This window comes from Glandiceps talaboti, chromosome 10, assembly GCF_964340395.1.
Source record: "Glandiceps talaboti chromosome 10, keGlaTala1.1, whole genome shotgun sequence".
Lineage (NCBI taxonomy): Eukaryota > Metazoa > Hemichordata > Enteropneusta > Spengelidae > Glandiceps > Glandiceps talaboti.
This window is the reverse complement of record NC_135558.1, coordinates 1,374,532-1,401,516: the sequence shown is the minus strand read 5'-3', so window position 1 is coordinate 1,401,516 and position 26,985 is coordinate 1,374,532. Positions and strand designations below refer to the sequence as shown.

The 26,985-nt window shown below is 35.3% G+C and overlaps 1 protein-coding gene across 1 annotated transcript; it reads left to right on the top strand.

Moving 5' to 3' along the window:
• Positions 1-1,467: 1,467 nt before the first annotated feature.
• On the top strand, positions 1,468-26,971 carry LOC144441026 (FK506-binding protein 15-like). Its single transcript, XM_078130537.1, has 31 exons — positions 1,468-1,586; positions 2,571-2,671; positions 3,785-3,845; positions 4,548-4,617; positions 4,874-4,948; positions 5,400-5,498; positions 6,215-6,367; positions 6,786-6,854; positions 7,086-7,229; positions 7,583-7,683; positions 8,442-8,496; positions 9,732-9,848; positions 10,252-10,495; positions 10,769-10,866; positions 11,330-11,563; positions 11,962-12,161; positions 13,045-13,147; positions 13,965-14,136; positions 14,667-14,803; positions 15,131-15,214; positions 16,556-16,582; positions 17,354-17,425; positions 17,773-17,925; positions 18,689-18,781; positions 19,304-19,495; positions 20,372-20,479; positions 21,372-21,537; positions 21,650-21,964; positions 22,360-22,675; positions 22,842-22,968; positions 23,582-26,971. The coding sequence occupies exons 1-31, from the start codon at positions 1,531-1,533 to the stop codon at positions 23,654-23,656; spliced, it is 4,017 nt and encodes a 1,338-aa protein (XP_077986663.1). The 5' UTR covers positions 1,468-1,530; the 3' UTR covers positions 23,657-26,971.
• The last annotated feature ends 14 nt before the right edge of the window (positions 26,972-26,985 follow it).

Sequence of the window (26,985 nt, the reverse complement as noted above, 5' to 3'; positions counted from 1 at the left end):
TCAAATGTAATCACAAGATACAGGTGGAGTAGTGGTTAAAGTTGACGACTTCTAAGTGTAACATTGTATCCTGTGCTCAAGATCGATTCCCACAACGGATCAATTTTTTTTTTTACTGAGATCCCTTCATTTGAAAGAGATATATAGAGTAGAGTAGAGTAGAGTAGAGTAGAGTAGAGTAGAGTAGAGTAGAGTAGAGTAGAGTAGAGTAGAGTAGAGTAGAGTAGAGTAGAGTAGAGTAGAGTAGAGTAGAGTAGAGTAGAGTAGAGTAGAGTAGAGTAGAGTAGAGTAGAGTTGTCATTGTCAAATGGAAGATGTGTAGCAAGTTTCATTAGACCTATAAAAAATTGTTTGGTTTCGGTTACCTGACTTAAGTTGTTTACTGCCGATCCTAAACTTTATCTTTATGTATTTGAGAAAAATAACAAAATCACGAAAACTGTGAAGTTTCGCAAGAAATAGTGATGCGAAAACTGACATCAACTTAAAAAGACGATAGAAGCTGTTCTTCCAATCTGTAATTGCAGTTCATCTGATAGGAAGAAACCAATAACACATAGACCATATGGAAAACAGTGGAAAACATAACTACCTGAACTAGACACTCACTATATGAAAATATATATATATTTATATAAAAATAAAATAAAAAATCTATCTACTCCATCTATTCTAAAATTGAGTGTAATCGGAACCACACTTTTTTTTTGTTAGGCCTTAGAATCGATGTAGTAATTTTTGAGATATCAAGTCCAAAGACAGACAGACAGACAGACAGACAGACAGACAGACATACAGACAGACAGACACGACACACACAACACACACACACACACACACACACACACACACACACGCACACACACACACACACACACACACACACACAAGCATAACATAACCTCTTTATGGGAGGTCTTGATACATCGGTGGCTTTCTACGTCATCGGTTGTATTTGTAACAGGTGTGATTTTACGTTTATTGGTTTTAACGGCCTGACTCTGACAAAGGTAAAATAATCTATAGAAATTTATAATTAGCGACTGCCAAGCCAAGCTATCATAAATACAACATCGTTCTGAGATCCAATGAGGAAAAAATTAAACCTTCAAAAAATACATGTTTACATAATGATGAACTAACTTTTTTTGACTGCTCAGTGCCAGCCAGGAACGACCAACATAGCAACAACTAACAGTACAATTACTAGTATTACCAGCTAGGCTTTAGTGAGTAGGGCAACAGGAGAATTTCTGTGTCAAGACAGACAGATGAAAAAAATGCGCCAACATTTTGCTCCTGTTGGTATAGTAAACTCAGCTCAGGGTAAATCCATGCGCTATTAATCAGAGCTATTAATTATGTTCTCTTAGGAGGTCAATATATTATTGCTACGAAGTTGGAGGGTCTTGGGAAATCCCTCCCAGTGCATGTTGGGAATCCGCCATCTTTCAGGGGTCACATGAGGGGAGGTGTTCCTCTTTCAAATCACAGTTGTACCAATTTGTAAAGTTTTGTGCAAAACTAAGAATGTTTTTCGGAGGCGATGATGATGACGGTGATTTCCTATCACCAGCAGATGGAAGGTGAGCAAAAAGTATAGATTTATACAAATACAAATGATGAGTGCGGAAGGGTGTCTGTGATGAGTATGACTGACAGGTCAACCCTGATCTAGGCTGCGGTGTTCATTTAAATCCTTCCGAAGCTTTAGCATAAATTTGTCTCATGAGATTGATATATTATATGTATACTCGACAGATAATGTTGGCCCTACGATACTTCCGTGGCTTTACTCACTTCACATTGCCAGATAAAATAAAGTAGTCGTGTGTATAAACGGAAGTAGTAGCACTGTAAAACTGGAGGTGTGTACTGTGGTTGTGTTCATAATCTTATGTACACATGGAAATCACCCATTTACTTCATCCAAAACACCGTATTCAGCGTATTCGAACCAATTGAAAGATTATTGAAAAAAAGTGTGACAATTGAACTATTGTTTGGGTGGTAGAAGAAGCACCTCCTAGTACATGTACCAAACATTTTTGGATTTTGTTGGAATCAAGGCTAAGCTACAGTGCAGTATTTACATATTACAACCCCAGCTACCCTTTTCATCTCCATGCTGGAACCCTATATAGTACATGCTGGAAGCGTAGTTTAAAAATTACTAATAGTTTGTATACATGTGCAACCATGAGTATTTTAATTCTTCTTAAAACAAGATAACTACAGACAGAGTAGTACTGTACTGTACATTGCAATATTTGGTATATGTTTCAACATGTCAGTTTCAGAGGATATTGGGAGGGGAAATCTTAATGTCAGTTTCAGAGGGTATAGGGAGGGGAAATCTTAATGTCAGTTTCAGAGGATATTGGGAGGGGAAATATTAATGTCAGTTTCAGAGGATATAGGGAGGGGAAATATTAATGTCAGTTTCAGATTATACCTTCAGTGGACTCTGACACAAGACTCCAACTCCAGGATTTCTGGGACTTATACTAGTATTTCCAGAATAAAGTGTTACTCAGTTTTGGACTGATTTTATACTTTTCTTTTTCAAGTTCAAAGTTGAGTTCTATATTTGGTATGGATCGAAGCAGTGGACAAGGTGGAAATCAATCATTAACGTACACAGCACCAAAACAACCAAAGAAAGGCACAGGTAGGTCAAGTTGGCTGTTAAGTATAATAACATAGACCCAAAGTTAGGTCAAGTTGGTTGTGAAGTTCACTAACATAGACCCAAAGTTAGGTTAAGTTAATAATGTTCTCCATGTCAAAGTTGAATTGGGATTCCTAAGTCTTCTCGTAATTTTTAAGCTTGAATTTGATTGAAAGTTATTTTGTAAAGCTTTGCTGGTATTGTCTACTTAAAACAATCACCCATCATCACAGAAATCAAGCCTTACTGTAAAGTCCTTTTCCATCAGTGTTTAAACTGAAATTGTAAAGATGTTAACCAGTCTGCAAACTCTTTTGTGGAAAAATCCTATGCGAACAATGTATCTTTATTCAGAACAATGTGATGTTGGTGATGTGACAGAGCTGTCTTGAAGCTCTCGTCGCATTGAATGCATGTCAGACTTTTTTCAAATTTTGAGTGAGTAACTTTTCATGATCCCACACAGTAATACACATACTTGTACATACAAACCTGTCACATGTGTCAGCACACCCAGAGGATAGTTGGTCCAGGCTGTCCATATATGTGTATGTGTATCTCTTTGGATAAAACCTCCAGCAATCAATATTTGCTGTGTACCTTAATACCTGTAGTTCTATTTACAGCTACCATACATAATTCTATGTTTCACATTATCCAACTGATTCTATATTGTGAAATAATTTTAAAAATTGATGCCCTCAATGGCAGATTGAAAAAATATAATATTGACAATATTCAGTTATGAATCTGGATACATCTAAGTAATTAACAAAGATGAATATATTTAGATGTTATTGCCAATATTTTTCTTCAGTAAGCCAAGGAAATGCAAGTGACCTAACCCTTGGGTCAAGAGTTTTTTCTGGCTGAAAGAAGAAAAATATTGGAGAATAACATAATTATACCAGCGCCAGTAATATCAAAGAAAAATTGGGGAAAGTAATGGCAATTTTGAATGTTTTGACTAATATTTCAAACACAGCAGAACCAGTGACATTGATATGCGTTGTCATGATGTAGAATGACCAAAGTATAAATTCCATATTTTTTTGTTCAACTTGGCTTGTGCATGGTATATTGATGTATATTTGTTATTATTTTGTTGTACAGGGAGTGAGCAGTCAAATGCACCTCAAGTACTCCTTGCAGTTGCTGCCCAAACATACAAATAGTAAGTTGATACAGAACATGTGCCATGCACCAAACATCAGTGATATAATGATGTATGACTTTGAATGTTTATAAAGTGTCAGTATGTATAGACTTACACACTACACATGTGCACTTACATACATAGACATGTCTACATGTACACATGTATTCTCACATATACACTCCAACACACTTACACTTGCATTCTCATATATACACCCCAACACACATATACTTACATTTTCACATACACACCCCAACACATACATACACATGCATATTAACTCACCTGCTTATCAACATACACACGCATACATGTATATACATTTATATCCTGGCGTATATATATTTATTCTACCCCTACATTCCTACAACACATACAGTTGTGTGTATGTCCTAGTATATATTGTATATAATTATGCATGTTTATTCCACCTCAACATTCTTACAAAAGGATAACAATGGTCAAATGTGAATTGCATGAGATGAGATGAGAGAGTTTTTCTATACTTCATAATTGGATAAGCACATTGTAATATTAATAACAGTGTACTAAAGCTGTATTATATTATAATTTTAAAGCAACAGTGAATTATGCTGATGACATCTAAAAGATGAATGTAGCTAGGCAGTTATTTGAGTAAAAGGTCTAACCACTAAGATATCATTGTCATTTTAATGTCGATATATTCATACTGATATTTGTATTCTTCTATATCAGTGTTAATGGAAAGTATACACAGCAAGGAAAACTAGGAGCAGCAGTGTTGGGAAATCATACAGCAAACGAGGTAATGGCAAATCATAGACTTGGTAAACCATAGTATTGTATTAAGCTTTTGATCCAAATACAAACTTGAAAATTGTTAGGAACAATCACACAGTGTCACACAAGCTCAATAAGCAAACTTCGTTCGTTTAGGAGGTGGAGGGGTCCAGCATCAATGCGATTGCTGAACTTCATTTTTGCACTTTTAACCAAATTTCAAAACTGATATGATATATTTTTAATTGAAATTTATAAATCATTTTCTTTATTTTTCATAGTATCGTATTTTACTGTATGTTGGGAAGCAGAAACAAGTTGCCATAGCCAAGATCACTTCCTCATTTAATTTTTTGGTAAGTTATAATTAATTTGATATAGTGTACTTCTTAAAATCTGAAAGTTATATCATTACAATGAACAATTTGTGGGTGGTTGATAATGAGCTATGTTACATATGTTGAAGGAACAAGACAAGTGAAAATCCAGATGATGATGATGATGATGATGATGATGATGATGATGATGATGATGATGATGATGATGATGATGATGATGATGATGATGATGGCGATGACGATGACGATGACGATGACGATGACGACGACAACGATGATGATGTAGCATTTGTCTAGATACACTGCATATCCCAAGTTTGATTTGTACAGGCCTTTGATTATATTCAAATTCTCTGCTTCTTTTATATTGTCTGAGTATGTTATTATTTTTGTCTTTGTTGATGGTTGCAACCAGATAACTAGACTTAAGTAGAGTAATCTTGTGAGTTTTCTTCTGTTTTTTTCACAGCTGCAACCTAATAATTATGCTACCTTTTATGATGATCAAAGACAGAACTGGTCAATGATGTTTGACTCAGAGCAGAATATAATTGACTTCTCAAAACAGGTGAAGTATCACTGATCATAGTTATGTGATAACTGCTTTTAAAACTACTGTGTAGACAATAGTGTCGTGCGCATTTTAAACAAAAAGTATTACACTTGAATGCGTCGTTACTATTGTTTTTGTGCAAATATGTGGTGAAGCTAGCTGTGAAGTAGGGGTGCGACTTATAATATGTACTTTCTATTATTCACAAATTGTTTGATGTACCCTCAAAGCCAGCACCTCCAAGTAGGGGTGCGGCTTTTAATATGTATGCGGCTTATAATATGACTTTAACGGTAGTTATGTGATGACTCCTGTGTGCCTGCTGAGCCAAATTGATATATTCCACTGATGTACACAATTTCTAAATATTGGCCAGGCAATAAGTGTTTTATGACAGCATGGGGTGTAATATGACATCTACTAGTGCCCGAATTCGGCAAGGCAATAAGTGTTTTATATTAACACATCACATTCTCAGGCATTTATTCTTTCCATAGTCAAAGCAAATCTCTTAAAAACTTTTGTGTTACATGAATATTACCCTATGGAAAACAGAACATGACTAGTGCCTCTATATGCAAACAGAACATGACTAGTGCCTCTATATGCAAATTGAGGTGACTATGGGTCAATAGTCCATACCATGTGATATGATCTAGGCCAATCACTGAAGACTATATGAAAACGATGTGTTATAGTGATAAATAAACTCTGTCTTGTCCTTCACACAGATTGCAATGTGTAAAGTGAATAGTACTGGTGGTAGTATAGACTCTGTTATCCATCAAGATCTTGTGTTAGGTGAAGGTCAATGTCTTGAAGTTGGTGACTCAGCTGAGGTCAAGTACACTGGATGGCTTTACAGTAATAATACAATGGGAAAGGTAAGCCACGGTATATAGTGTCTTTGCTAAGGTTTTGGAGGTGTGTGTGTGTGTGTGTGTGTGTCTCTCTCTCTCTCTCTCTGTGTGTCTCTGTGTGTGTGTGTGTGTGTGTGTGTTTTTTTGGGTTGGTTTTTTTTTTTTTTTTTTTTTTTTTTTTGGGGGGGGGGGGGGGGGTTTCCAGCTGTTACATCTGGGACAATTGATTAACTACACTGCTCTCTAGTGGTGAACAGTAATCATCATCATCAGCGTGGCCTGAGGAAGGCAACAGTCACGTTGCTAAAAGATAGACATGAACAAAAGTAACTGGGTTGTGTATCAACGAATATTATTCTAAATATTTGAAGTTCCAAACTTACAAACCTGTTTACTGGAGTGTATTTAAAATAATTCTATTTTCATGTTTTTATTATTACAGGTGTTTGATAGCAATGCTAGTACTGACAAGGCGTTTAGATTTAAACTAGGAAAGGGCAAAGTCATCAAGGTAATGTCAAATCCAAAATATAAATATTTTGCAAGACTGATATTGTTTGTACAATAATTCAAAGTTCGCTATTGTTAGTGTTCAGCACTAATGAGTACAGTATGATAGTGAACATCTGCTAATAACAGATAGCATGGACTGTTAAAAAAAGACTGCGACTATCTCAGCTTTTCTAGTGTAAACTTTCTATAGTAGCACAATGTATCATTCTTCATTTGCACCACTATGTAGGGATGGGATGAAGGAGTTACCGGAATGAAGAAAGGAGGAAAAAGGTTGATTATTGTGCCACCATCCATGGCATATGGAAGTCAGGGAATGGCAAACAGGGTGCCTCCAAATGCTACCCTCATATTTGAAATTGAAGTTAAAAAGGTAAATATGTGTAAAAAATAGTGTCTGTCTGTATTTGAAATTGAAGTCAAAAGGGTAATATAAGTATTGTTGCCTCTCATATTTTGAAATCAGGTGACCACACTAAGCCAATTAGAGATCATGCCACTGATGCATAACAGTGTCTTGTGACTCTCCCAATCCTTACTATGTGGTAGCTCACACGAAAACCCACAACAAATATTTTGTTTTTTAGTAGAGGGCACAATGCTAATATTTGTCATCCATCCAGTGAGGTGTATATATTTGTTATTTTGACATTGATTAGTTTATCCTATAAATTTGTGGAATGATGCATATTTTGATATTTAAATTTATTAATGTTTTGTTCAAAGGTGAAGTTCTCTAAAGAGAAAGAAGACCAAAGTTCATCAACCTCTTCATCAGTAGTAGGGACACCAACACCAGATGAATCTGCCAAAGGTGATAGTTCAAGGTAAGGTACTGAAACCATCCCTGAATGAACTTAACTACTGATCTATTGTAATTTTAGTCCCCTAAAAAGGAGGTGGGTGGTTGGGGGGGGGGGGGGGGGCTGTGATATGCAATATCAGATTTCAATCAAACCTGGCACAAAGATGACATATCTTATAGTACATATGATATATATACTTTGTTTTGTGACATATGCAAGTTTGATCAAATGCAAATGTTGTCTTATTTGTGGTTCAAAAATCAATATTTGCTGCAAAACTCAAAAACTGTAATACATAGAATCTACAATCAAGTGTCTACACCCATATTATCAGGTGCGAGCTTTCTTTTTAAACCTTGACCTTAACCTTGACTTTGACGTTCAGGGTCAATTATCAAATTCCAGCCATTTCCTGCATATAACAGACACTTTTAGTTTATTTGTTGCCACCAATTTCTTTTAAATAATGCCATTCTACCATTCACAGTATTATTTGAGGGACTGTGTCTTCCATAAAGACTTGTTCCTGTTTTAGACTAAATTATGTAATACTCGATATTTAAGAAGCAGTGACAAGGAATATCACAAATACATGTACATACGAAGTTGAAGTTTTTGGTTGAGTAAACAATGGCATTGCATTCTCATATATATAAATTATACTGTTCTGTTGTTCTACATACATTATCAAGTTTGCAAATATGACCATTTTGTGACAAAGACCGTATTAAGTTTGATGACTAATTTTTTGTACTTATTTGTTGTTTTTCTTTTAATAGTGATGAAACAGTGCGATCTAGAACGCAATCTCTGAATGAACAGATAACTACACCGGTACAAGTGAGTGCTTTTTATGAGTCTAACTAGTTCATTGATACAGTAATAAAGTACTGAATAATCTAATGGTTATATTCAGTTATAGTTTTGTAGTGAAGCAGAATTACTAGTACTCTCAACATTATATGGGTTTGGGTAATATTATGTGTAAGGTTGGTTGGCATGTTTGGGTAATATTATATGTAAGGTTGGATGGCATGTATGGGTTTGGGTAACGTTATGTGTAAGGTTGGTTGGCATGTATGGGTTTGGGTAACGTTATGTGTAAGGTTGGATGGCATGTATGGGTTTGGGTAATATTATGTGTAAGGTTGGTTGGCATGTTTGGGTAATATTATGTGTAAGGTTGGATGGCATGTATGGGTTTGGGTAACGTTATGTGTAAGGTTGGTTGGCATGTATGGGTTTGGGTAACGTTATGTGTAAGGTTGGATGGCATGTATGGGTTTGGGTAACATTATGTGTAAGGTTGGATGGCATGTATGGGTTTGGGTAACATTATGTGTAAGGTTGGGTGGCATGTATGGGTTTGGGTAACATTATGTGTAAGGTTGGGTGGCATGTATGGGTTTGGGTAACGTTATGTGTAAGGTTGGTTGGCATGTATGGGTTTGGGTAACGTTATGTGTAAGGTTGGGTGGCATGTATGGGTTTGGGTAACGTTATGTGTAAGGTTGGTTGGCATGTATGGGTTTGGGTAACGTTATGTGTAAGGTTGGTTGGCATGTATGGGTTTGGGTAACATTATGTGTAAGGTTGGTTGGCATGTATGGGTTTGGGTAATGTTATGTGTAAGGTTGGTTGGCATGTATGGGTTTGGGTAATGTTATGTGTAAGGTTGGATGGCATGTTTGGGTTTGGGTAACGTTATGTGTAAGGTTGGTTGGCATGTATGGGTTTGGGTAACATTATGTGTAAGGTTGGTTGGCATGTTTGGGTAACATTATGTGTAAGGTTGGTTGGCATGTATGAGCTTTTAATGATACAAAGAGATGGTTGCTATAAAGAAACATCCCAATGTAATTTTTACCTATACCAAACTGAGTTTGTGGTCATGATAGCAAAGTAAGTATGGCAGAATGATTGAACTGACATATGAATGTAAAAAATAAGTGAATGTTTACAATATGTCATATTATTTGACAACGTACTCATATTGTACTCCATGTCTGTCTGTAGAACCCAAGTCAAACTAAAGCCAAGTTGATTGTACTTTGTCTGTCTGTCTGTAGAACCCAAGTCAAACTAAAGCCAAGTTAATATCAAGAATGGCAAAGATGGGACAGCCTATGTTACCAATGATGGGAAGTTCACCAGCCCAACCTGATAGTACGGATTCAGAGGCTGAGGTAAGATGTGTGTTGTATGGGTATAGATATACCCTATAAATGACATGTGAGTGATGGTGAGAGAGGGTGGTGCTTGATTAAGCTGGATAGGTGTTTTTAAAGCACCAACTGATTTATAAGCTTGACCACTTTGATACTATGTTGTAGATAGAACTGATAATTATTTTCTGAACTGTTAGAGTGAAAACACATTATTTTATTTTATTTAGTCAGGCAGAAAAATATGCTTAGATACTTGCAAAAATGAAAACACAAGAAACAGTTGTGACTGATTTTATAGAACAACCACTAATTGCCATCAATGACAGAATGATTTTGAGGGTGACATGTGATCAATAATTGTTGAAAGTTAATTTGTCATGTAATTTTGTACCATAAAATCTTATTGTGTGTATCTATATAGGATCCAAATGCTGCAAGCCATGATACATATCCACAATTGTCTCCAAAACCAAACGTACCCAAACAGCAACCCCAGCAGCAGTTTCAACAGCAGCCCCAACAACAACAACAACAACAACAACAACAACAACAACAGCAGCAGCAGCAGCAGCAGCAGCAGCTTCCACCCATGCAATCAGCAATGCCAATGCAACCACCATCAGCCTTTACACAACCTGGTATGCAACCACTGCATATGGCACAAGGTAGGTTACACACTATATATTGCTAATTTACCATGCTCTTCTGTTTCAAAATGATAACGGTATTAAACCTGAATAGCGGTATTGCAGTCAGAAGCAAAATACATATCATATGATATTTTGGTTCATATTTAATTGTATGATGAATGTGAATGTGAATGTGAATACATACATGACCATGAAGAGATCATTTCTGTTGTTTTAAAAAGAGCCATGATGTAATTTTCAAATTTAGAGAATTTTTTGAATCTATGTTGTTGTTTTTCTGCTGTACAGCACCAGGTGCCCAACAACAGATAGCATTATACCAATCTCAGCCTCAACTTCAACCTCAACCACAACCAATACCTGTACAACAACAAAGTCCATTTCCAGTAAGTATTTAATGTCAACCTTAAAGCTGTCATTTTTACTTAACATTTTCAGTTGAAAAGTTTTGCTCTCATTGAAAAAAAAAATCATACTGTCTTGTACTTGTAAGTCAGTGAAAAATCCGGATTGGTTTTGTTTTGTGTACCATATCTGTTGTCAGTGTGCATATAAATCATAAAGTTTCACTTTTTTCACAGAGGAAGTAAAATTTTGTAGATATTATATGTAGCTGTCAGTGTGTTTTTTCTTACCACAAGGTATAGTATTACCAGACTCAATCGGGAACAAAATTCATCCTATAAGAACCAGGTATAGACTGAAAGAATCTTCAAGTCTAAAAATAATCAAATTGATAGTCACTATCAAATTGATAGTAAATTGATAGTAAATTAATTGTGTATGCTAAACCAAAGTATGTGTCCTCAACAAAGTGAAACATCTATGATGTCTCAATTTCTTCTTCAGCAATATGCTGGGATGGCACCTACAACTCAAATGTACCCAGGTCAGATGCCAGCACAACCAATACCACCTGTATCACAGTATGGTGCAATGTATCCACAGCAAGCTCCACCACAGCAAACAGCTGTTAGCGATATCACTACGCCAGTGCTGCTCTCTGAGACTAGACAACAACAGACTGAAATACGACTAGCCATTGGTAAAGTTATTGATAAAGTTGACACACTGTCATCCAAGGTAAGAAACTAAACCTGAAAAATGGTCAAGTGTATGGCTATGTCGAATGGGGTGCCTATGCCTGTGTCTGTGTATGTGTATGTGTATGTGTATGTGTATGTGTATGTGTATGTGTGTGTGTGTGTGTGTGTGTGTGTGTGTGTGTATGTGTGTGTGTATGTGTATGTGTATTTGTATGTATGTGTATACATGCATGCATGCTTGCATGTGTGCATGGATAGATGTAGGTCTGTCTGCATGTATGTATGTATGTATGTATGTATACATGTATATGTGTGTGTATGCATGTGTATGTATGCATGCATGCATAAATACATATTGTCACCCATATGGTCTCCCTGAACAAGCTAAGTGAATGCCACTGAAATGTATGTTTTCTCATTTCCCTTTCTCAATAGATTGATCACATCCATGTACAAGGCAGTCAAAACTTAGCGTTGCCAGGCCAACAGACAAACATGGAGTCAGGTGTCCTTATGCAAAACATCCAAAGGATCATCCAAGAAAACGACAGACTTCGAAAAGAATGTTTTGAGAAAAGTTCTAGAATTGAATCTCAGAATGAAAAGATTTCTGATTTATTACAGAGAAATCAACAGTAAGTTAATAATGATATAACTGTCATATTCAACAACTCTGACTACCATTGACAGCTGCATATTGTCAATTTCTTATTTTGCATCAAGACTGACTACCTATTATTTGCACAAAATGAATGTTTTTTGTGTGCTCACTTTCAAAAGATTATAATTACTAGATGAAAATCCTTTCAAGGTAGGTGAAATGATTGTAGACATAAATTAGCACATTATATGTTGTAGTCGTATATTTTTTGGCACTGGGTTTATTTTAGCTGAATATGTGAATATCCCTTAGCCTTACCCAGCTGTTATTATGATATGATATGATGTGATATGATATGATACGATATGATATGACATGATATGATATGATATGATATGATATGATATGATATGATATGATATATGATATGATATGATATGATATGAAATGATATGATATGATATATGATATCATATGATATCATATGATATGATATCATATGATATCATATGATATGAAAAACTTTTTCCATACATAATGCTGACATGCTATAATGAGTTGTCATATTTCTATATTCAGTTGTTGTGAAAGGTGTCAACAACAGTCACACTGAATACAGCAGGCTGACAGTTTGAGTTATTTACAAGTAGTGTCTACTTTCCCCCATGCTCTGTCCACCAAATTAAAGTGTGCCTGATATGTCCTAAATTGCTATTTCACCAAATTTTTCATATGCCAAAATACGGTAGTGTATGTACTGGATATAAATATAATAATTCACAAAGATTTACAAGTTGTGTAAACCACTTCTCTAGGATTTCTATGTCTTGTCTTGCCAAAGTAGGTTGCTATATATTTGGATAGCTATGGTAAGGTCAGTATTTGTAACATTTGAATGCTTATTTTTGTTCTTCCAGTTTTGTTGAACAGAGTAATGTGATGCTAGAACAGCGCAATGATTCATTTAAACATACAACAGCACAGTCACAGGCGAGAGTGTTAGAACTTGAACAAGAAAAGGTAAGAATGGTCAGCTTACTTGAAGCAATGAAGGCATGTACTGATCACTATCCATAAACTACCACAACCTGGATGTACTATAAGAATTGGTACACCTGACCTTTAGGTGGTTTTTTAGTGTCTGTTCATATCCAGCTGTTTCCCTTACATTGCAGAAATTGATTTCTTTGAAACTTGCCTCAAAGATGATATGCATCTTAATTTTAATTATTTTTTAAGAAGAGAATGAGTGTCTTGGTCAGCAATTCTCATAAGAATGACAAATTCCACAGTGACTTTCTGATGAAGATTGTCGACCAAGACTCTTGATCGGAGATTTTCTTAGACAGATCAAAAGCTCAGTGCTATTAATTATGAACTACATAAATTGTGTAAGTCATTTGTTATGTGAACAATTCTGGTCATATATCATTTTGCTATGACAATAAAGGATGTATATTTCACACTGTACAGGTCAACCTAACCACTGAATTAAGTGCTGCAACGTATATTTCACACTGTACAGGTCAACTTAACCACTGAATTAAGTGCTGCAACGTATATTTCACACTGTACAGGTCAACTTAACCACTGAATTAAGTGCTGCAACGTATATTTCACACTGTACAGGTCAACTTAACCACTGAATTAAGTGCTGCAACGTATATTTCACACTGTACAGGTCAACTTAACCACTGAATTAAGTGCTGCAACGTATATTTCACACTGTACAGGTCAACTTAACCACTGAATTAAGTGCTGCAACGTATATTTCACACTGTACAGGTCAACTTAACCACTGAATTAAGTGCTGCAACGTATATTTCACACTGTACAGGTCAACTTAACCACTGAATTAAGTGCTGCAACGTCCAGAATCAGTACTATGCAATTAGAAATCGCTAACTTAAAACAGAAAGAAAGTGAACTCAAGCTGCAATTACAGAACACAATGTTGACATCACAACAAAGTTCAGAAGATGTACACAATCTGAAAAGTGCCAAGTTTGGTAAGTTAAGAAAAAATACACATCTAAGGGTCACATCTGAGTTAATTCTATGTGTTTATGACCCAACAGACCTTATATTTATTCAATCTAGCAATGACTCCTTCGTGCTTATTACCTTTTGTAAAGTCGTGAATATTCAGTGTTCATCTAATAAATATGCATGTCTGCTATAAAGTCCCATGGGGCAAAAGTAGAACAGTGTGGAAACAGTAGAGTTGAAATAAAGTTTCAATTTGGTGTTTCTTGACAATTGTGCTAAATTTATGTGATTTGAAATCATAAAATGACTCTCCAGAACCAAAAGTTTATATAAATACATCTACAGTATTTCCTGTTGTGGTGTTCCATAGTTTGAATCAAGAAGATCCACACACTGAAAAATGTGATGTTGGGTATTATAAAACATAAAACACAAGTGTACATGTCGTTAGTGGAATGGTTTTGGAGTAAAATTTGACATCACTTACATACATTACACAAAAAACTGTACTTTTATCATGCAAGCATTGTTGTCATCTTTGCTGTACCAGAATGTGAAAGTAAAATTGAAAGACTTACCAATTCATTGAAAGAAGAAAAACTAGAAGCCAAGAAATATAAAAGTCGTCTGGAAAATCTTGAAGAAGAGTTAACAGATTTAAGAGCAGAAAAAGAAACTCTAGAAAAGGTAAAGAATTCTTTTTGATTTTTTGTATTCAGTGTTTATTGAATTATATGATTTTAACTGTTAAAACTCTGGACTTCATTCCCAGATTCTTTCATTGTTCAGGGATCAGATTAACTTTTTCCGTTTGTAATCCCAGTGGACTATCACATTCCAGTAGCCCAAGGATGGTGACCAGTAGTCTCGTACATAAAACCGTGATGATCAACCAAACCCATATACTGTACAGGCTGTGAAGATAGATAAGAATGCAGCAGTAACAGTTATAATATAAGAACTGTCAGATGCTGTGTACCGGTAGTCATTATTTCAGTGAATTTCATTTTACAGAATTTAGCTGATAGGAAAAGAAAAGCTGCTGCAGAAAAACGGAAAGCCGAAGAAGAAATTGAAGAAGTTAAAAAAACTTATGAGGTAAGCAAACTGGATGTATGATGTATGAGATGTGTTTTGCAGTAGATCTCATTTATGAGTGTTAACAACAAAAATAATAACCCCCCCCCCCCCCATCTCACCTCCCTCCAACAACCACCCCAGTTGATAACTACTAATAGATCTCCAGCAGAAGCTTAGTCTGAAGACGAACTCAAACTCAAAGGTCTGGTTGTCTGATTATAGAGTCCAGACGTTAACCATGGTAACAACATAATTAATAAAATTCTCACCCAGGGGATAGCTTCTTGACAGTGGTAGGATATCCCAGATTTTTAGAACTTGTCACATAGAAGTTGTAATGGAGAAGAGTCCTGACAAAATAAACGACTTGCTGGTCAAGCCATCTGTTTTTCAAATTCACCAATAGTACAATTGTCAAGTTTCAGTCCTCAAACTTCAGTTTTTGATTAACAGATCTTACTACTTCAATAAAACACATTTTGTAGTATACAGTATTGACATCAAGTTATCTCCATTTCTGCTAAGCATTGATGTAGTTGTGGTCTTGTAAATATGCTGTGATTGTTTTGATAAGGACTATGGGAAAGAAGTGGGTAAAAATACAGGCCTCATTACACACAATCACACAGAATGGACACAAGATTTGATCTCTCTGGCAATATCCTGGAAATCAACTGCTGTGTTTGCATCAATTGAAATGGGCTGTAAACAACAATAAACTTATGTATACCATACCTTGATCACATGTCAAGCATACTTTGATCACATGTTAAGCATAAACTTGATCACATGTCACACATACCTTGATCACATGTCAAGTATAACTTGAGCACATGTCACACATACCTTGATCACAGGACAAGCATACTTTGATCACATGTCAAACATTAAAATCATGTGTTAGACATGCTATGATCACATGTAAAACAACTTTATCACACCAATAACACCTCAATAACCTGTAAAAATTTCAGAAAACTGAAAATACATGTACAACTTACTAACATGTCCTTGGTCATCTATCTCCAACTGTACATGGACTTAATAACACATCATACAACATCATGCTATTGCCTGCCTTTCAATGCTTTCCTTTCAACTATTGCAAAAAAAAACCAAATTATTTTGTGAAGATTGTAGTCTGATTTTATACTTTTGGAAAAGTCATGAAAATTTAGTCACTAAAAATTTGACATGTATAACCCATTGAACCTGAACATGTAGAACTTTTTTTGCAAAAATGAAATGTTGTCCAGTTTCAACTTCTGTTGCTGTGAACAAAAAAATAGAAATATCAATTTGATCAAAAAAATTGATGTTAATTTTAGCCATTTTGTTTTCTTTACTTTGTGCTCCAAGCCTGCCCCAGACTCTGGCACATCAAAGGTATAAACTTCATTTTTCCACCTTTCCTTCACTTTTTCCACACATCCATATTTTGTTGTTAGAATGGTTATTTTCCTGTGTTAATCACCTGCATGAAGTGTTCTACCCTACAAATGCAATGCACTTATCCATCTGAAATAGAAGTAGATTGGTGAAACAGATAACTTACCCTATACTGTAACCACACTTGCAATCCCACAATGCATCATGGATTGTCACTGCAGTTTTAAAATTGAGGCATTGTGGGAATGGAAGCTGTGTGTCATTACCATTGTCCAAGAAGCTGACCAATATTACTCAAACAAATTTTTTTGTCTAAGCTAGAAAATATTCGTAAATATTGTTTATATTCATTGTAAAGTGTGTTGCATCTTTTCTCCCACTTTTCTGCATGTGATATAACAGAAATAGAGATGGGGCAGGCTGTGTCTATCTTCAGTGTGCACATCCATACATGCCTGCATTGCATATCACAAAATGACACCACAGTTGCAACATTTTGCTTAACATTAGTCATAACATCTACCACAAGTCTTACCATCACCACAGTAACATTTCGTACAATTCTACCTCACTCCAAAAATAGGTCACAAAAAATCACAATTTGTAGTTCATCTGAAAAAAAGTAGGTCCAAGAGTTGTGGAAGTATTGTGTTTTATTGAAAGTTGATAGATATTATTGATACATGTAGGTGAAATTTAGAAGTAAGTCGTAATTAGTTGTGATATGGTAAATATGATTGTTGTTTGAACTTTTGTTTGTCCATGCAGGAAGAGATGGAAGTGTTGAGAGGCAAATTAAGACATCAGAAAACATCCACAGATGCTGCCACAGCAGAACAGGTTTGTAGTCAATCATGGAAAGATTGTAGTGCAGTTTTATAGAGAAATGTAGGGGAAAAGAAAAATGTGTGATAGCTTACATAGATTAGTAGTTAATTATCTCCCAAATATTTGTATGTATGTATGTATGTATGTATGTATGTATGTATGTATGTATGTATGTATGTATGTATGTATGTATGCATGCATGCACACACATACACAGACAGACACACACACACACACACACACACACACACTAACACATGTGCACACACACATACACACACACACACACACACACAGTGGGAAAACACTGCGAAGTTTGATGTATATAACATGTTTTGTTATGACTATTCCATGTACAGGTTGCCCAAGCGGAGAGAGAATTAGAAACTCAATGGAAAGAGAAGTGTGATAGGCTGGTAGCACAAGCCAATGAAAAACATCGACGAAACTATGAAGAATTGAAAGAAGAAAAAGAAGAAGTGATGCAAAAACTAAGCAGTGTTGAAAACAAGGTAAAAAATGATTGTATAAGTAGTGTTGAAAACAAAGTAGCTACAGCACCTTGCAGGTCACTGTTCACTGTCTCTCTTTGATACAACCACAAAGAAACCAATAAGAAACTGCACATACTACGCTGTAAGATATTAATTTCTTATAAACCATTTAAACGTACTGCAACTAGACTCAAGACATGTGAGTGCCAATGTTTTGATATCTGTATTTGATAAATTTTCATTAAGACAAAATGTAGCAGGAAACTATTCAGTCAGTCCTGCCAACTTTCACTTCTTCAATGATAACAGGTTCTGTATTTACTACTGAGATATTCATAAGTTGATTGAAATTTACTTCTAATGTGATATACAGTGTTTGGTTTCCAGTAGTATTTTAATGTGTTTACAATCATGTTTTTACATTGCATCGATTGTAGTGGTGTGACTGCTACAGTTTCATCATAGTTTACATCATATATAAATGTTTGATGGCACACTTGTGAACATTCATTTGGGAGGAGGGGGCTTTGTCCCAAACAAGCATTTATTGAGCTTGTGGGACATTGTGCAATCGTCCCTTACTTACACAGGATAAAACTAATCAAATTCAACTATACGATTACATTTAATCTGCCAAACTTATGTTCAAACCAATCATTTACTTTTTTAGTTCTGTATTACTAGCAAATAAAACTTATTGTGATGAGATAACATTTGAATGCCCAATTATTTTCATGATAAATAAACAACTTATTGATTGACTGTTATTGTCTCATTACAGTTAGCAACGTTAAAGTCATCCCATGGGGAGGATGGTAAACAAATAGAAGAGCTAAGAGAAGAGCTTGAAGAAGCCATGGACTGGAGAAACAAGGTTAGTGTAGGATGGATGCAAGAATGGATAACGGTAGTGGTGAGTGGTAATGATATGGTTTGGGATAGATCAAAGTGTAATTTTTTTTTTTTTTTTTTTTCTCAATTTTTTTTTATTTTATTTATATCACGAAACAAAAAGGAAAAAGAAATACACGACAAAAGTTTTGCAACAAAAACTAGATATCTAGATCAAAGTGTAATGATATGCTATGTACTGTATATTATGATGGTGGTTAGGGTACATAGGTGCTTGATACTGTGAATGGTGGGGTGGTAATCATTGGGTGATTGCATACTTGATATACTGTTAATGTCAGATACTAGTACCAAATTGAAGATTTTCAAATCAAATGTTATGAATGAATAAAGTGAGTAATAATTACTTGATAATGTTAATGACAATCATTTGACATCAATCCAGTTCCAACTTTACTACTAATCATTCAGCAATTTTGAACTTTTGATTTGTGTTTTAAATCAATAAAAGTAAAGTGACTTTCTAAATTTCTATTTTATATAGTATGAGAGTCTTCAGAGAAATGCAGCCAGTATGAAGGACAGGTATGAACAAAGAATACAGGAATTATCACAGAATCTATCTACATCAGTAGCAGCTGCTGCTGCAGCAACCACTGCAGCAGCCAGTGCAGCACAGTCTGGTGCTACTAGTACTAGCAGTGGTGGCTTTACAAAGGAACAACTTATTGAAGAAGTAAGTGATTTTGAAGTAGACAAGAAAGTCACTTGAATGTCAAACATTATTGTCATGTACCTATACTCACATCAATATATTGCATAGATATTTTCACCACCAGAAAACTTTGTGATTTTACAGTCTGAGCTAGTTCTCAAAGACTAATTTTTTTTTTACGAATTACCAGATATTGTGTTCATGTTCATGTACAAGAGAAGACATTGTAGTCACTACTTATTTTTGCATTTTTGTTTTCCAGTGAAATACTTGTAAGTGAAAATAAAACTTTAGTGAAAATGTCCAGGTTGACAGTTTAGTGTTATAGAGAAATTGACAGCTCTATCAATGTAATAATTTCCCCAAATAAAGTCATTGTGTATATCAGTTCAACTTTGTGATACAGCCTGTAAACCTTTATCATGATTTTAACCAGTGATTGATTTGATTTGATTTGATTTGATTTTTTATTTGATTGGCAACAAATATTCAGAAAACCACAAAACAAAATACTGATATACAATATACCAACTATCACATTCAAATGAAAGGCAGAACAGATACATAACTGAATACCTTCCCAAGGATGACACAAATTTCATTGTGGTCCTCTAACTTTTAATATCACATCTTGGTGTTGTCTTTTTTCAAATGTAGTTTTAAGCATTTGATGGGGTAAATGATAAAACCTTTATGGTCAGGATATGGGTTTTGTGAACTCAGTGGTACAGCTTACAGGCCCTCCCATGATTGAGTCCTTGTGCCAAGCAACCCAAATCTTCAAAACCCATTTCAGGGCCATACAGATAAAAACATGTACGCAAGATTTGCAATGTCTTTCGATAGCAAATTCAAGATTTTTGATACAGTATTTATTTTGATTTTTTCTGTTTTCAGGTGAAGAAGATAATGAATAATGTATATTACTCACTTCGGAGTGAATTTGATACAGAGAAAAGTTATACTGGTAGTGAGGTGTTAGCTACTATGATGAATACTATCAAGGTATCACTTGTTTTTTTGTGGGTTTTTTCAGTATTATGATGAAAGCTGATTTGTGCAAGTCTAAGTTCATGGATTTGACTTCCTATTGTACTAAAATTTTCAAGTAGCTCAATATTGTATGAGTTCATGGATGTGTTTGAAATTTTGAAATTTTCAACTAATATTTGAAAGTTATGAAAATAGCAGGAATTAGATCATTTATTTTTTGAAAGTCCAGGAATTACTTAGTTTACTGCTGGAAAGTCCAGGATTGTGAAGTGTTTGAAATGATATATTTGCCATAAAGTGTGAAAATTTCAAGTAAATTTTATGTTGCTAAAAGTGAAATGGCAATCTTCTCTTGTTCAGGACCTACTTCTTGTGTCCTATCAAGTAACTGCTTGTTTTGTCCAAATTGAGTTCTAAACCTACATGGGCCTTTATATATCAGAATAGATATAATACATGTATATTGATGGCACAAATCAAGAGATCTGATTGGTTTAGAACTGGTCTAAAAGTGTGATATATGCACAGTTGGCATGCATCCAAGTTGTAAAGTTTACAAATATTACGTGTAGTTCACATTGTCGTCTGCTTCAATTGTTGTCGTCTGCAATAGTAGTGAACTCTGTGAATTGTCAAAGGAAGATATTCTTAATGAGACAGGATGGGTTATTGCTTAATTATAACCTTGTCTTGGTGTTCTAAATTTGCCTTCATTTATGGTATTTATACATAGTCATTATATATATGTGCACTAGTCTTAAAACCTGATGACATCAGAACAAATGTGAAAAGAATCCTGCTACTTGGAGAAGGAGCTATGTCTGTGAACTCAACACAAATTAACTTACTAACTAATGTGTTACATTGTATTCTACTAATGTATTACATTGTATTATTTGTCCAGTCTGTGACTTTGAAATTGATGGAGCCTAGTGGAAGTAAAGAAAGTGGTGATGAAGATGACGATGATGAGGAAGAAAGTGAGGAATCAGATACAGAAGAGGAAAGTGATGATGATGATGATGATGATGATGATGATGAAGATGGCCCAGAGGAAGATAAGAAGAAGGGTAAGATGGTATTACTTTAATCTCAATCCAAGACTGGCATTGAATATCACTTTATAATGTGGAGTTTTCTTGCAGTATCCTTTTAACATCAGTAATTCTCTCTCATTAACAGAAGAAGCATCACTAGTTAGCAAACCAGCAGACACTGGTCCACCGTCATCACCCCCTCCCCCACCTGCATCACCCCCAACTCCATCAGTAGAAGAGGAAGAATCTAAACCCGAGTCAGAAACTGTTGCCTATGACAACAAGGAGGATGAACCACAGCAACAACAACAAGATGATGCACAGGCTGTAGGAGGAGAAGAAGTGGATGCAGGTGTTGCTGAGGGAACGGGTACCGAAGCCGATACAGCAGCTGTAGCAGAGAAAGAGTCTCCTGAACCAGAAGAAGATGCTGTGGAAGAATCGCTTCCTACTCAAGATGGTAAATGAAAAGTTTTGGTTACCATAACAATGAAAATCTTACCAACAGTGCTACATTTATTATCTGGCTTTAATAAATTTTACCAACAGTGCTACATTTTATTTTTCAATCTTAGCAACAGTGCTACCGGTACATTTTATTGTCTGACTCAACAAAGATACAGCAGAGATATTTGTTGTGAAAGATGATGAAATATAGCAATGTTAGTAAGATTTTTGTCAAGACAGATGGTAAAATGTAGCAATGTTAGTTGTAGATATCATTGCCACCCTCCCTATGTCTATGCAAGTCATCATTCCTATATCAGAATGGTATGGTCCAGGTCATAGAGGTCACTCTTGATTGTTTACATATGATTTCCTACTAATGTGACTCAATGTTTATTTCATATGTAGAACCACAGCCTGAACAAGATGATGAAGGAGAAAGTGAAGAAAAAGTGGAATCATTGCAAGAAGAGGAACAACCTGTTGAAGATGTTACATCACAGGAAGAGAATAATGCACAACTTCCAGAATCAGAACAAGCCAGTGTTCCAGAATCTGAACAAATCAGTGTTGATTTACCGTCTGTGGAAGGGGGAGAAGAAACAGAAGATAGAATGGAAGTTGTAGATGAAGCTAGAACAGAGGATGATGGGAAGGATATAGAGGAAACACCACCAGAAGCAGCAGCAGAAGAAGTGAAAACAGAAGATAAGAAAGATGAAACGTAAGTGATTATGTACAGAATAAAATGAGTATTAGAAGTGAGATTTAACAGATGTGTTCAAGAAAACTATGTCTAATTCAACTGATACAAAATAACATCAATTTGTTCATCTTATAACAATCCATCTCACTTTTCAACTCCCATTCTTATATTTATCACTTGACAGAAGTAACATATTTGGTGATGATGATGATGACACAGCAGAAGACTTATTTGGAAGTGATGCGCCAAAGAAGGAAGATAACGAAGATGATGAGAAGAAGGAAAAGAAAGAAGACTCTAGTGATGAAGATGTAAGTGTTTAAGTGTGTTTATATTTGTTTGTCAACATGTCAGATACTATTAATCTGAAATGCACCTGTGAAATAAACTATTTAAACCTTTCCTCTTACTTCATTCAAGTAAACTCTAACCTATTCTCAGTTAAAATCAATAAACACATCTAAGGTCACCATACAAATTTGTAAAATAGAAGTCAAAATTATATCAAGATTTAGTCATTTCAGAATCCAATATGGCCACTATCCAATATGGCCGTAGAATCCAATATGGCCACTACCACCATGTTAACTCTTTGGGAAAATGAAAAATTGTTGATTCCTTGAAAACAAGATGATGGACACCAAATTTCTTATATTATTGAAAAGTACAAGTAGGTTAGGAACTAAACATCTCTTGAAATGATAGCCTCGGCATTCTTTGGCAAGGAGTACATAAAGGATATGTATATCTATGACCGGTATAGCACCATTTTGACAGATAAATGTATGTTCAATATCATGTATACACCCATGATGTGTACAGTGCTGTTTTGCCAGACACAGACATTGGCAATTCCTTCTGTATGATTTGTAATGCATCATCTTGATAGACTGAGTCAATTTGTACTGTATATCACGCCAACAGGTCACTAAACCAAGACCTCCACCACCATTGTTCCCAGATGAAGATGATGATGATGACTTAGACTGGCTGAGTTGATGTCCCAAGGTCAAAGATCATGCTACAGGAATGTCCCTCATGGAACATGAACAGTAGTTCGGATCATTTCTTCGTATCTGCGGAACCAAATGTAAATGTTAATGTCATAGCAATGTATTCCAAGATGTTTAGAGTTGACATGAAATCATGAAATGAACTTGTCATCATATTTGGTCTTGGCTCTTTTGGTAAACAATCCTACACATAATAATACATTAGGTTCAAGTAACGAATCTGATCAATCAACAGCGCCCTCTAGTGATACACTGTCACTATGTAAAGACAAGGTGTTCAGCTGTGTGCAGACAGATTTATGATTTCAGTTGATTCACTGTATCCATCATTGGATTTCAACAGATTTAGAATGTTTTAACTGATGCTCTGAACATGATGAATGCTAGTCAGAATATTTAGAAACCTGTTGTGTTGAGATTTTTGTTTCATTTTTGTTTTTCATAGAATAAAAAAGTGGATATAAATTTGCCCTTTCACTATTCTATCACTAGGTGGCGCTGTTGTATTGAAAGGTTTGATGCATATTGTTAACTGACAATACCATACTAACATTACTTTATATAATACATGAACTGTAGTCTGTAAGGTTCACTGTGACAGGGCGCCCTCACACATCGGTCAAGAGGTGGCCAGTGAGGGTAGAATGACACAACATATCTTACAGTCTACATGAACTGTTGATACAAACAGGAGTACTGCTTTGAAGGGAGACATTTGAAATTTTGATAACCACAATTGTTGTTTCTTTGGCCTCAGTATAGTGATATTTTAGTGACCTAAACTGATGAAACATGGGGGTGGGGGATGGGTTGATAGAACTGTAGTAGAAGCAAACTACAGTATCAAGTGCAATTGTAATCAGAATTATCAAAATGTTGTCGGTTTTTTTTACATAGCAAATAGACAATAGTATGTAAGAAAGAAAATATTTTGGTGTTTCAAGATGAAAAATTTGCTATTTTATAAGTTTATGTGGTAGCAATGGTGTTTAAAAGTCTAGTGTGTTGAGGACACACAGAATAAAAACAGGAACATAACAATAGTAAACCAGATAATTATCCAAAATAACAACACAAATCGTGACAAAATGGAAAAGTAGGAAGTCTTTTATGATGACGATGTATGCTATGAAAATAAAATCTTTTTTAAAATTATGCTATAACCTGAATAGTTTGATTAAAATTATCAAAAATAGTTATGTTTGTTTGCTAACAGTACAAGTTATTATTTCATTTGGATGGTCTATGAAATTGTTCCATTTTGAAGTAACTCAGACTTTGCATTTTTTCATTGCAATGACTTGTAGATATAGAAAATATAGAACTTTATACAGAAAATCAAGGACTGGCCAACACATTGCAGATAAACTAGGCCACTTAGGATCTTACAGAAAAGACTAGGCCTGCTTTAGCTCACTGTAGAAAAGTTATGACTACCCAGCACATTGGAGTAAACCAGGCCACCTAGGGTCTTACAGAAATGATGACCTAATTTAGCTCACTGTAGAAAAGTTATGACAACCTAGCACATTGGAGTCAACTAGGCCACCTAGGGTCTTACAGAAAAGACAACCTGCTTTTAGCTCACTGTAGAAAAGTTATGACAACCTAGCACATTGGAGTAAACCAGGCCACCTAGGGTCTTACAGAAAAGACAACCTGCTTTTAGCTCACTGTAGAAAAGTTATGACAACCTAGCACATTGGAGTAAACCAGGCCACCTAGGGTCTTACAGAAAAGATGACCTGCTTTAGCTCACTGTAGAAACGTTATGACTACCTAGCACATTGGAGTAAACCAGGCCACCTGAAATTCTAGGCATACTAAGGTGATTTCAAATAAATTAGGACAACTTAGCCCAGTGCATTCAATTTAGGACCGCTGTCCCATGCCATTCTGTTTAGTTGAATCCAATTTTCAGTCATAATGACCACTTGGTATAGGATCACCTGATACATACCTCCAATTCAAAAGACCACTTTGGTATATGATCACCTGATACATACCTCCAATTCAAAAGACCACTTGGTGTATGATCACCTGATACATACCTCCAATTCAAAAGACCACTTGGTGTATGATCACCTGATACATACCTCCAATTCAAAAGACCACTTGGTATATGATCACCTGATACATACCTCCAATTCAAAGACCACTTGATATATGATCACCTGATACATACATGTACCCCGGTATAGCAGTGTGTTTTAGAGTAACTAAATGTTACATCCACTCTCATTTTTCCATTATAAGTTAATCCATGGACAGTGAAGACAAAACAAAATCTTTGGTCAGTTGTTCAGGGAATGTTTGAATAATACATGTTTTGTAGATGAGTACACTATTGATAAAAAATAGTACACAGAACCCCATCAAGTGTGAGTGTAAATGTAGCATACTTGGGGTTATTACATTAGTGCTTGCAGTGTTCTCTGTAGTCAAACATTCATGAGTATAGCAAGTGAAAGTGCAGCAGAAAACACTGCAAGCAAGAATGCAAGTACTTCTGAATGCCCACACTGTCACTGATGCTGCATGGAATTCTGTTATTGTTACAGATGTTTATCCAAAACAACAAACTTTTGTAAAAATGACACTATGCGAACACTGCTTTCGTATAGAACGAACAACTGTCCTCATTTGCATGCAGGTATGCAATAATGTTTTTCTGTATTGTACTCAGTAGTGTTCTTCACTGTAAAGTTATAGCAGTACTCTGTACTAGACAGTACAGATTGATAGCCCAGTTGTAAAGTGTTGAGCACATCTTCTTTAAAACAAATTTTAAATATATACTTTGTGTTGACAATCCTTCATTAATATCTTCCACATATGCATCAACCATTGCTAAGTAATGCTGCAATTAGTAGAATTCTATGAAAACTTACAACATATTCAAATCTCTTCCACTCTCTTACATCAATTAAAAACACTGTCAACCACTGCTGCAATGAAATCTTACAACAAAATCTAAGCAATGTCTGCATGGTCTTACAATGATCCAATATTACAAATTGTATATAGATGGTGTATAATTTTCATTTCCCAACATTTTCAAGGTTATCCAGAACTTGTACTTTTACGTGTATCACTCATCAATGGTATCCATTTCAACAGATCCAAGTAATTGTTATTTTCTTGTAAGACCTCATAAGACCTGATATGATTTATTGGAAAGAGAACTAGGTGGTTTCTGTTAAAGATAATTTCATTTGTGAAAAAAAACATGCATGTACAATTTGGTCTAAATGGGAATGTATAACGAGTTTATCAAGTGAGATGAAACATCAAAAAGATTGTAATAAAATTCAT

Coding starts and splice junctions, on each gene's coding strand:
- LOC144441026 (XM_078130537.1), top strand. CDS start 1,531: ATGTTTTTCGGAGGCGATGATGATGACGGTGATTTCCTATCACCAGCA. Junction 1,587..2,570: donor CTATCACCAGCAGATGGAAG/GTGAGCAAAAAG, acceptor TTCTTTTTCAAG/TTCAAAGTTGAGTTCTATAT. Junction 20,480..21,371: donor CTATGATGAATACTATCAAG/GTATCACTTGTT, acceptor TTATTTGTCCAG/TCTGTGACTTTGAAATTGAT.